This window comes from Sebastes umbrosus, chromosome 8 (genome assembly GCF_015220745.1).
Source record: "Sebastes umbrosus isolate fSebUmb1 chromosome 8, fSebUmb1.pri, whole genome shotgun sequence".
NCBI classification, from domain to species: Eukaryota; Metazoa; Chordata; class Actinopteri; order Perciformes; family Sebastidae; genus Sebastes; species Sebastes umbrosus.
This window is the reverse complement of record NC_051276.1, coordinates 13,314,236-13,326,367: the sequence shown is the minus strand read 5'-3', so window position 1 is coordinate 13,326,367 and position 12,132 is coordinate 13,314,236. Positions and strand designations below refer to the sequence as shown.

Below are 12,132 nucleotides of genomic sequence, written 5' to 3'. Positions count from 1 at the left end.
CTGTAGACCGTCAGCGCGCCCTGCGCCCCCGCCCCTTCCTGCTTGATGGTCTGATCCTTGTCTGTCATCACCTGATTGGACATCATTAACACAACATTCAGTCACAGTCACCGCATGGAGTGCCCGTGGTGTTGAAAATATCGTCCTATCATTCTGCCTTGAATTAATTAAAGAAAAAAGAAAAAAACGTCTCTCGGACGGGAGCCGGCTTTTATCGTTCACTTAAAAGAGCCGGCTCTTTGAACCGGCTCGTTCGGGACCGACACATCACTACTGCTGCTGCATCGCGGAGGCGGCGGTTTCCCGGGCAACCGAGCAGCGACAACAAACGGGAGATGGACCCAAGTTAACAACAACACAACAGATGAGGACGAGGACGACAGTTAAACTCACAACTAGACCAGTATCAGACGAGTTGTTTAGGTAAAATGTAGCTCATTGGCTCATGTTTATATCGTATATCCACATAGAAAAAGTTTCACCTCAACTCCTGAGCGACGCTTCCCCGTGATGAGCGAGGTGTGTGTCCGGGTGGCGCTCCGTGTCCGGCCCCTGCTCCCCAGAGAAGTCCTCCACAACCACCAGGTGTGTGTGCGGCTGGTCCCGGGCTCCTCTCAGGTGATGCTCGGCTCGGACCGACTCTTCTCCTTCGACCACGCGTTTGGACCGACAGCCAGCCAGGACGAGGTGTACGAGTCCTGCGTCCAGCCGCTGGTGGAGTCCCTGGTGGACGGACACAATGCCACCGTCTTCTGCTACGGACAGACAGGCTCAGGGAAGACATACACACTCGGAGGAGGGAACCTCCTGGGTAAGTTGTGGCATCAGGGCATCTTTACTGTATGTTCAAGGTGATCTTTGTAGTTTTGTAGTATATGGTCTCTTCTAATGTTTCACTCTCTGGTCTTTGCAACTTCCTGCAGCTGTCAGACTCCACAGCCAGCTCTGCTCCCAGTAGACCACTTACACTTACACACCCAAAACTGACAATAACCTCATATTTTCAGGGGTAGAATTTCATTTCATTCTCACTGTGCAATATCATTTTCCACTTGTGCAATTTTGTTAATAGTCTGTTTATTGTCAATACTGTATATACTGCTCCTATTTTTATACTTCCTTCTATTTAAATGGTTCATATTTTGTTACACTTTGTTTAGCTCTTTTTTACTGTGTTAGCTGATGCATCTTGTTTTTTGCACTATCCCCTTTGCTGCTGTACGCTGCAAATGTCCCCACTGCGGGACTAATAAAAGAATATCTTATCTTATCTTATCTTATCGTATATACTTTATGTCTTTCTTCCTTCTCTCAGATGAAGAGGGAGGGATTATTGACCGTGTGGCCCAGGATGTGTTCCTGTTGCTGGGGGAGAAGAGGCAGGATGGTGATGGTGATGGTGTGGAAGCCACGGTGCGGGTCTCATATATTGAGCTGTACAGGGAGGAACTGCGAGACCTGCTGGAGCTGCACACCATTCATAAAGAGCTTCATATCAGAGAGGATGAGAGGGGAAACACAGGTGATTCAAATATATTTTTGACTGGCATGCAAATATGATTATTTCTACATGTTTAAAATAGAGTGCACATTAAGGGAATGAGCTCATAGGATTTCCTCAAAAAAGGACGTTCAGACATCACAAAATGCGAAGTTTGGACTTGGTCAGTTTGTACATTGGATTTGCAGCCCACTGAAGAAAGTAATATTCCACCTCTGTGTAAAAGTGTTTCTTTAAAACAGATCCTTGTGTGATTTTGTTTGTGTTTTCAGTGGTGATGGGAGCCAAAGAGATAGTTGTGACCTCAGCAGAGGAGTTACTAGGTGTTCTAGAGACGGGCAATGCCCTGCGCCACACTGGCACCACAGGGATGAACGAGCACTCCAGTCGCTCTCACGCCATCCTCACCCTTCAGCTTATCCAGCGTTGCCACAGCAGCACCAACAGCTCCTCCTTAAAATTTGCCCGCTCTTCCAAACTCTGCCTGGTTGACCTCGCAGGCTCAGAGCGAGCTGGGAAAACTGGAAACACTGGGACAAGACTCAAAGAGTCTGCTCATATCAACACAGACCTTCTCGCACTGGGCAATGTCATCCGTGCCCTCTCTGACCCGGGTCGAAATCGCCGTGGCAACAGCTGCAACAGTGCACACATACCGTACCGCGATGCCAAGATCACCCGTCTCCTCCGCGACTCACTGGGAGGCACCGCTCACACGTTGATGGTGGCGTGTGTGAGCCCCTCTCACCACAGTGTAGCTGAGACTCTGAGCGTCCTGCAGTTTGCATCCAAGGCTCGTCACATCCGTAACCGTCCTGGAGCTGTATCTGCTCATACAGAGGTGAAATCATGTCCTACCACCTGGGACCCTGGTGAGGCTCGACTGGGAGAACTGGAGTATGAAGTGCAGACACTGAGAGAGCTGCTGAAAGACAAGGAGAGAGAGATGGAAAGGGAGAGGACAGGTGGAGGAGCTGGAGAGGTGGACAGCTTCAGGCAGCCCAGTCAGATGAGGATGTCTGATCCAGATAAGAAGGTGAACCAAGAGGAACCGTCGCGGTATTGCCTCCTGGCACAGGAAGCTGCTGTCCTGCTGGCAGATGTCCCTAACTTCGCTTCAAGTCATTCTTTTAGGCAGCGGCTGCAGGATTGGCAGGAGAGACTGACGGCGGTCAATCACTCAAATCAAGTTGATGATGAGAAGGATCAACCCCACCATGTCACCATGTTAAAGCTCAGAGAAGAACTCAACAAATGCAAGGTAATGGTAACATCTGCACATCTGAATAGAATCAAGCCATCTTAAAGGAACAGTGTGTAACATTTTGCAGGATCTATTAGCAACTAATATAATATTAGTATAATTAGTATAATAATATAATAATAATAATGATGTTTTCATTAGTGTATAATCACCTGAAACTAAGAATCATTGTGTTTTCATTAGCTTAGAATGAGCCCTTCATATCTATATAGTGAGCGGGCCCTTTTCACACAGTCAACCATGTTTCTACAGTAGCCCAGTTTGGACAAACCAAGCACTGGCTCTAGTGAAAGCCTTTCGCATTTTTACGTTACCTGAAGGCCACCGTAGTTCTCTGACACGCTTTAGAAACCGCGGTAATGTGAGCCGCACAGTGCTAAACCGTGGTACTGCCAGCCGCCGTCTGACTTCCGTTGCTCCTAAAGTAGTGTTATTATGGTAAGGATGGCCTCTGAGAGAGGCGAACGGCGTTACCATGGTTTTGCACTCTGCGGCTCACGTTACCACGGTCTTAGTAAGGGAAGACTGGGCGGAGGGGAACTCAGTTGGTTGCAATCTGCAACCACACCATTAGATGACGCCAAATCCTACACACTGTACCTTTAATGTTATTAGTTACACCTGTGTATTCCCCTTTATTACAAGTTAAAATGGCCACTGTGATGTCCTTTATTGCCTAATAGGAGACAATGCTATTAAAAGTCATAGTTACAAGGACAATAAAGCTATTTTGACTTTTAGAATATAAAAAAGAGGGCTTCTGAACTCATTTTAAGAAATCTACAAGTAAAGGTAAAACAAATAAGCACAGAAATCTCTCCGTCTCTCTCTCTTAGGAAGCTCTCACCATAGAGGAACAGCTATTGGAGCAGAAAGATGCAGAGCTGAGACAGGTCCAAAACGAAGTAGAGAAGCTTCTTCAAGAGCGCAAAATCCACATTCAGGCTTTGGAGGAAGAAAAGGAACGTAATCGTATACAGGTGAAGAGAAGGAGAGTCCTGAGTGCAGCTCTATAATACTGTAGAAAAGGACACCAACACAGTAAGCATTGTAGGTTATCTGCAAATAAAACATCTAGGTGCACATGTGTGTGTGAATGTTTTCAGACTGAACAACTTGTGGACCAGCAGATCCTGATCAATCGTCTTCGCAGCGACCTCGTGACCTTTAGGGGTGCAACCTCAGGGGCTTCTGGGAACTCAGGCAATAGACCCCACAGTGTCCCTCTGATCGGACACAGCTATGGACACGGACCTCCCAGGAGGGTACATTGCTGCACTGTTTTCATCTGTGTGTGTGTGTGTGTGTGTGTGTGTGTGTGTGTGTGTGTGTGTGTGTACTTGACCTTTGCTTGTAGTAAGTACTAAACGATGTTACTCCATACACTCATATGTTCATGGCTGTGCATATATCTGTCCAAATGCCTGTGTGTGTTTTTAGATTCACTCCAGTCCGCCCGCCTATTCACTGGAGAGGGTGATGGCAGCCTTTAAGATGCGCAGTCATCTCCTGCTGGCTGAGATTGAGGAGAAGGATGAGGTGTACTGTCCATTCATAAAACGACAGGCAGCAGAGAGCAAAGACAGGGATCAAGAGCAGGAGGAGGACGAGGAGGAGGAGGTGGAGGATGATGATATCTCTGTGGGCAGAATAGGATTTAGGTGAGAGCCTGTATAGTACAAGCCTACTGCTTCTTTCATTGTCAAGCCACCAGTGATTCACTACAAACAAATACAATTTCAGCCAGTAGGCGTGGTAACATTTATTCCCCACCTGCTCTCGTTTTGTAGAGCAGTGACCTCCACGCACCAACGTGGGAAGAGAAGCACAGTAGAGAGCTTTTTATTTTTGTCACTCCAGCGACACACTACAATTTTGGTGTCAAGGATGACTGCATTTCCAACCACTTGTCTGTTCAGACGAGGTCAACAAAGCACTTGTCACTTTAGTTGGTGCACCCGAGTAGACCTCTCACAAATCACACAAACCCTGCATGTTACGCTTTTCACTTTTTGTTATACATGTTTAAACTAGTAGAAACATTAAAATGACAGCAACAAAAATGCTGTTTTAATTGTGGTAATTTTGATAATAATAATAAAGTTTCCAGTTTCCATCTTCAGGCTCCAACTTTAGTCCTGCATGTAAGTGCAATGCTTTACACATGGCATGTACAATGTAGTTAATTAATTAAAATGTATGCAGCCAGCGCCAAGCTGTTGCAAAATACTGTTTCTAAATAACCACAAATTTGTGCCCTTGTGCGGATCAAACTGGTCAAAAACCTGGTCTTGGTGTTCGTCCCAGCCTCCCAATTTATGCAATGTGAATTCTTGGGCATATGGGAGGTGACATCCCTAAGGACACATTGTGAAGATGTAGCAGGTAGCACTGATTTTAAAGAAGATAAAAAGAGCTGACGTGTTTGGCCATTAATGCCAGGCTCTAACATACATTGTTAATATATAATATATACAGTATATTCTCTTCTAATACTACCCTGTTTCCAATGTGATGCAGGAATACAAAAAGTGACCTAAATATCACACATATCAATAATTTATCATTCAGACAATCTGTGTTTTTTACAGCAGTGAGTTAATCTGAAATTATCTGCCTAATCAAATATTGTGACGTTACTCCAGGCGTTCTTTAAACCGAACATGGACCAGCCGGCAGAAGAAATCAGCTCTGATACAGAAGGACTCTGGACCAAACCAAACGTCTGATGGAAATCCATCAGTACAGCAGCCTCAGCAAGCCACAGGTATGATTTATATGTATTTGGCTTTATTTTAAAGTCTTTTGTTTGTCCTTTTGTATTGATACAGGCATGCTTTCCTGTCTCAGAGCTCTTCTGTGACTTTCCAAGGAGTTTTTTTATATCCAAGAAGTTGTTTCCTTTTCATATTGTCAGCTGCTATGTCTTCTCAGGGACCAAGGAAAACTACAGCAAGCAAAGCCATATGAGGAAGACAAGACTAAGAGCCAGCACTACTCAGAGAAGGATCCAAGATCTGTCTGTAAACATGCGCATGAAAGAGGAGCTCATCAAAGAGCTCAACAAAACCGGTGTGTTTATGTACATACATACATTCTGTGTATTCCACCATTCCCCTGTCTATTAACTTGTAGTTTTACTCATCCTGGTATACTGAGTCACAATGGACATTTTGGGCTGATTTGTTTGTTTTAGCCAAGGTTGGTCAAACCTTTCCTGTCCAGTCTGCTGAGTGAATTAAGAAGTTCAAGGGCAGTAACAGTAGCAGAGAGAAAGACAAAGTGTTATTGATGATGATATAGTAGAAATACATAAACATGACCAGCCTATAGTAATAATTTGACAATCACATTATTATTATGGGAGTTTAGTCTGGTAATTGTTTTTTTGTTTAAAGCCTCCATGTATAGAATTTGATCATTTCTGACTTTCCCCCTAGTGCAATGATCAAAACAGTATACTCAGACAGGCAGTGATACAGTACATGCCTCAGCTGCTTCATAGATTGCCAAATATTGGGGAAACATTTTATTTTTGGGGGCTTTTTTGCATTTTTTATTGATATTGAGAGAGATAGTTATGAACGGGGGAGAGAGGGGATGACATGCAGCAAAAGGCCACAGGTTGGATTGAAACCCTGGGCCGAGATGGCCTGAGAGGCAAATGGAAATAACAACGCTGTTGCAGCTAGAAGCCCTCTAAACCAAGGTCTAAGTGAAGATTTGAAGTCTCTTCAAACCCTGTTGTGATTATAATTGTGTACTAAATTATTTACCATTATGGGCAAGCTAATTCTTATTTTACCTTTGATGGCTGAAGCTCCAGGCAACAACTGCACAACACCAGTGAATCATAACATAGCTGTTTCAAAACCTTTGACAATGTATTTATACGTATGTGTTATCTCTAATTTCAAGCAATATTTGCGTCTCTAAATGTGTGTATTTGTCTGACAGACAAGGAGACCCAAGCAGTGGGCAGACATGGCAGGGACAGTGGTGATAGTGGCAGAGAAGCCGGCGTGTTGGCAAGACTTTCCATGCAGAGCCAGCAGGTCCGAGCCGAGGTGTACCGCAGCCTGCAGCACATGAGACTGCAGAGATCACAGCTTCAGAGCAGCCTCCGGCAGCAGAGAGAGACCAACAACAACAATGAAGAACGTGACCAAAATGGGGTTAGTTGTAATGATTGATGAACACAGTAACATCAAACATGCTGTCTAGACAGCTGTACGTCAGCACTGCTGATCCAAACTTTTAAAATCCTTTTTTTTTTTTTTGGTTGATGGAGAACAATGAGCAAATTCCCCCCCCAAAAAAAGGTTGAACACAGTTATGATAATTTTGATATCCCACAGTCAGTTAAGCTAGTAAACTTTGTGGAGAAGCAATAGTGAATCCACACTGTGTAACAAATAGTTAAAAAATAACTTTAGTTGATGGCTCTGGGTGCTACTTTTTGTCAGTGCTTTTATGCCTACCTTTTTGGTTCAAGTTAATATTTAACTTTCGTTTAACTTGGGTTTGAATATGAATCTGGTTTTATCAACTGGTTTAAGACCAGTTTGACTAAATCTAGGTCCAAATTAAACCTGGGTAGAAGTATGCATATCATCCACACATCATCTCAGTTGAGTTGAGTTATTGGGAAATGCAATATTGCAAGAGGTTACGCTCAGAATATTTGTGTGTCTGTTTACAGGAGCAAAGGGCGGAAGATTTGACTGTGTGCAAAAGGAATAACCAGGAAGAGTTAAAGGAAAAGGTAAACATTGTTGTAACTGTGTAAATTCTTAAAAAGTTTGTTTCGCTTTTTCTCCTTCCATTTTGACAGCTTTTATTTTGTATGCAACCTCTCCTTCCCATGTTACTATTTCTACCTCTTTGTCTTCTTATCTTCATTTTTCTATCATCTCCTTTCTACTTCACCCCTTCCCCCTCTCTGCTCCCTTTTTCCCCTCCTCATACTCCCTTGCTCCTCCTTGTCGTCACCGTAGCTGCGTGACTGTGTTTGGCTGGAAGAAGAGGAGGAGCGGGTGTTTCAGAAGAGAGCAGAGCTGCAGGAGCTGGAGGAGGAGCTGAGGAGGAGAGAGGAGGTGCTCCTGCGCAGAGAGGCCTGTGTGCAACAGAAAAACAAACTGGAGATCAAGATGCTCCGCTCCAGTCAGGTCAGCCTCTATATGTGGTTGTGGTTTTTATTATGATTTAGCAAATATTGTGACAAGTCTGTTTATCAGTGGCTCTTATGGATTAGGGCAACATGTGTTATTAAAGCTGGAATCTTGAGGTTTATTTCAATGACTTCAGGCTCTGGGTCAGGACCTGCTGCGTGTGTCGGTGCGGTTGGAGTCTGTGGAGGAGCAGCTGCAGAGCAGCAGCGGAGTGAGGCAGACTGGAGGAGTCACCATGGAAGAACTGGAGAAAGAGAGACACGCGCTTAGAAAAAGGAGAGACACTCTGGACAGCCAGCTGAAGGACAACAGACTGCTCACTGTGAAGGTCAGAAAAACGTTGTACTGTATGTGTGTTTAATATATGATTTGATGAATTTTATTGTTCATTGGTGTGCATCTTTTTGATTTGGTGTGTGTATCCATGTAGGAGGAGCATTCCCTGCTTCAGCTGGAAGAAGCTATTGAAGCTCTGGACGCAGCTCTGGAGTTTAAAAACCGCTCCATCCAGGACAAACAAGAGCAGTTGCTAATCACAGACTCCTATTTGCATCAGTCACAAAGCTCTGATCCCGCCCAACTCTGTGATGTCATCAGGAAGCTGAAGGGGCTCCAGCCACCTGAGGCTTCGGAGCTGCTCGTCAAATATTTCAACAAGGTTAGATAAAATGCATGCACACATATGGATATATACAATATATGGATACAAAGCCTGCATGCTCTCCATGCCAGTTTCTTTTCACTTCCTTTTCTCTGTTTTCCCTTATCTTTCCTATTATTTACTATGTTCAAGTAAACATGTGTGTCTGGTGGCTGCGTTTTGCTAAAATGATTTATTTATTACTATTTATTCATAAAAAAGAATTCTACCAGGGTCAGATGGAAAGTGAATCCTGACGTCTTCTCTTTCTGTTCCAGCTGGAGATTTATATTCTTCTCTTCCTCCGTTATTTACATTCGCTTGCTTCTCTCTCCAGGTGATGAGCTTCTGTGAGTCAGAAATGCAGCTGCACTATTTCTGCAATGCTAATTAAATCATACCTCCCCTAAAGCTCCCTCCGGTGCCCTGCATCTTTCCAGCTGATGCCTATTAATACCATAATGAACCATATCAACTTTTCTCCGGGAGCTTTGATTACTCCCAGCTGTTTTGCTCTGTCCGTAATTATTCTCTGCAGGTGTGAGAGTAAACAAACGTACAGCCAATATCTTGGTAATTATATGTGCAATGAAATGTGTTTCGCTGGCTCCCTCCCACCTTTATCGACCCTTCCAGGTTGTTTGTCTTCGTGAGGCGGAGCGCCATTTGCGTTTGCATTGTGAAGAGCTGGAGCTTCAAGCTGGAGAGCAAGAGGCGGTGCTGAGGGAGATGGAGGTCGCCATGCAACGCCTGGCCCTGGATGCAGACCGCAGGCTCACCCAGCAGCACCAAGATCACCAAAACAACATCCAGCTGCTGCTGCAGAAACTTAAAGGTGAGGAAATTAGACAAAGTCGTTTAAACGTGAAACCTTTTGCCCTATACATGATATTTGCACAGAAATTGAATGAGCATTGCTGTTTCATTTACTGTTGTCTCACTGTGCTTGTGTGTGTTTAGAGGGTTGTTCAGGAGAGGCACAGCAGGCTATCGAAGACAGACTGCAGCATCTGGAGAAAGAGCTGTTTTTCTACAAAAGCTCCAGCCGGCAGCTGAAAAAGAAACTCAAAGAGCTTGTCAGTGACGCCCTACACCCCGACGATCAGCCCACACACACACAAACACACAATGTGCAGATACACGCAAGTGCAAACGAACCCCACACGCACACTGAAGAGGTACAGACAAGGACACATATTGCAACAACATACACAAAGATACACTCTGAGCAAACAGACAAAAAGAGACATGCACACCAAACCCCCCGTCCCTCCTCATCTTCTGACCTCCAAGCACGTAAAACGACAAACATGCCTGAATACAACCAGACACGCACACAGTCCCAGGGGAGGAGTGAAAGGGGGGCTGGTCGCTTCGGGGAAAGTTTAGAGATGACACAAGTCCGTTTGTGTCGCAGAGAGCTGAGACAGATTTCCCCAGCTGACCTGCAGGTCGGTAGCTCTGCCACAAGGAGGCGACAGTCTGTTGTGGATACCAGCGCTGAGTCAATACTAGAGGACTCCATAGAAGTGTCCAGAAACTCTGACAGATGATGTTATGATTGTGCCTATGAGTCACTTGGGAGCAGCAGTGTGTACATCAGATTCCAGTTGGGTGCTAACAAACAGAGGAAAATATGTGTCATGAATAAGCTATGACAACAACTCATTGGATGTGAATGAAACATTCCCCTCATCTTGAGTATCTTGTGAAAATGTTCATGTATTGTTTGTTGGAAAATACGTAATTTAAGGACCCTGTGGGGCTTTGAGGTCAGTGAGAAGCACCACACAAGCCCATTAAATTACTCAAAATACTGGTGTATATTTAATGCATGTCCATATTCACAATATACAACAGAATGAGAAGAATGTGTGTTGAGTTAAGCAGGTTTTGTCCTCAGTTTTTTCTTTATAAATTGTCCTTTGTTAAACATGCCCACACTGCTGTCAATGTAATGCCACCAAATAGTGAAACCACAAAAGAGGAGAACTGCAGAGTTCATGTACGGAGGAGAAGAAGAAAGTGACTGAAATGTGGTTGATATTGAAATGTCTTCAGTGTGAACCAGTTCAGTCTCTCGTCATAGCACTGACCTTCTATTTATCCGTCTTCCATGGTGGTCATAGATTTCCCAGATTCTGTCTATGCTGACTATTGAGGAGTTTTGCCATTCATTCAGAGAAGAAAGGCCAGTGTTGTCATGACAACAGACTTAACCTGATAAATGACACCTACAGAGAGGAATTTCCAATAACTTGGCCATGTTTTTACACTGGAAAATAGAGAGAAACTTCCCATTTTGTGATTATAGATTTTTGTTTCAGCTCTTGCCACATCCAAAAACAACACTGCACATTTTCAATTGGATCTTAAATTTCATGCTCTTGTCCTAGATATAAAGACATAAAACATGGTTGAGAAATGTGTACATTGTGTAAAAATGGGGTATTTAATGCAAAAAGCAGCACTTTTCTGATATTATTTCTCCAGTCATAATACAGTATCTCACTTTACGGTTATCACCAACTGCATCCACTAAATTGGTTCTCCCCTTTTTACAAACACTATTAGTTTGAAAGATACAATAAGTTAGATAAAATGTGTTCTTCAACCTTTTGTTAAATGTAATCAAATAGTGCCTTGTGAAGGGAAGTGCCTTGTCTTTCACTGTTTCAGCACTGTTTAGCACTTAAAATGGCCAGTAAACAGTAATATAAAGCTTGGCAGTGTTTTTATGCATTTGTTTTTTGATACAAATTCTTTATATCTGTGTGCACTATGTAGTTATATGTTGATTGCTGTGTAAATTATAATTTTTTTATATGGGTATTAAACTTACTAAGATTCATTTGTTTTTGCCTTTATTGTGAGCGTTTAATGATACTTGTTGTGAAGTTTACAATGTATTTGGGTGGTTACTTTTTTGGAGAAACTCTTTGATAACACAATGTGTACAGAAAAGCTTTGGATAAAACAATATTTTCTACTACAGAAAATGTAAAACAAAATTTGATGTCCAAGTCTTCGATGACTTCATGACTACATGAATGACACGGTTTTCATCATCAGCCAAATACATGTTTGTTTGTTTTTTATTTAACCTTTATTTTTCCAGGATATTCCCATTGAGATTGAGTTTGAAATGTTGTCATATGATGGCTAATACAAACAACAGAGGCTATATAAACATACGGAAAAATAAAAATATAATACAGAACTGTTTCACTTAAGTTTAGCTAAAATGACAACTATGATCTATTACTACTTAAGTTTTATTTCCATAGCTCTGGTCATCATTTCAATCAACTATGATAACATGGCTCATTCCATCTCCCCAAGTGCTCCACAGACAGACTCAGGAAATCCTTTTAACCCGAGCCATCAAACTGTACAACACTTCTCTAGGGGGGGGGGGGGACAAAGGAGGACGGTCTGCAGGACAGATAATAATGCACTATACTAATTTTTAACAGTCTCTTCTGCACTATATTCAATTTTTTAATAGTCCTGTATCACAGTTGTTACCCTGCACTATATTCAGTTTTAACAATTT

General features: G+C 43.1%; 1 protein-coding gene across 1 annotated transcript; it reads left to right on the top strand.

Annotated features, from left to right (window-relative positions):
- The first annotated feature begins 510 nt into the window (after positions 1-510).
- LOC119492578 (kinesin-like protein KIF27) lies at positions 511-11,427 on the top strand. The gene is made up of 15 exons (XM_037777111.1): positions 511-811; positions 1,316-1,522; positions 1,774-2,762; positions 3,602-3,745; positions 3,872-4,030; positions 4,206-4,426; positions 5,411-5,532; positions 5,700-5,837; positions 6,723-6,940; positions 7,468-7,530; positions 7,763-7,933; positions 8,073-8,264; positions 8,367-8,594; positions 9,213-9,411; positions 9,537-11,427. Exons 1-15 carry the CDS (start codon positions 511-513, stop codon positions 10,127-10,129), a joined length of 3,945 nt encoding a protein of 1,314 aa, XP_037633039.1. The 3' UTR covers positions 10,130-11,427.
- Positions 11,428-12,132: the final 705 nt, after the last annotated feature.

Bases quoted from the DNA above. Each gene is read 5' to 3' on its own strand.
- LOC119492578 (XM_037777111.1), top strand. From the start codon at position 511: ATGAGCGAGGTGTGTGTCCGGGTGGCGCTCCGTGTCCGGCCCCTGCTC. The intron at 5,838-6,722 runs GTGTGTTTATGT...TTTGTCTGACAG, and splicing joins CAAAGAGCTCAACAAAACCG to ACAAGGAGACCCAAGCAGTG. The intron at 7,934-8,072 runs GTCAGCCTCTAT...CAATGACTTCAG, and splicing joins AGATGCTCCGCTCCAGTCAG to GCTCTGGGTCAGGACCTGCT.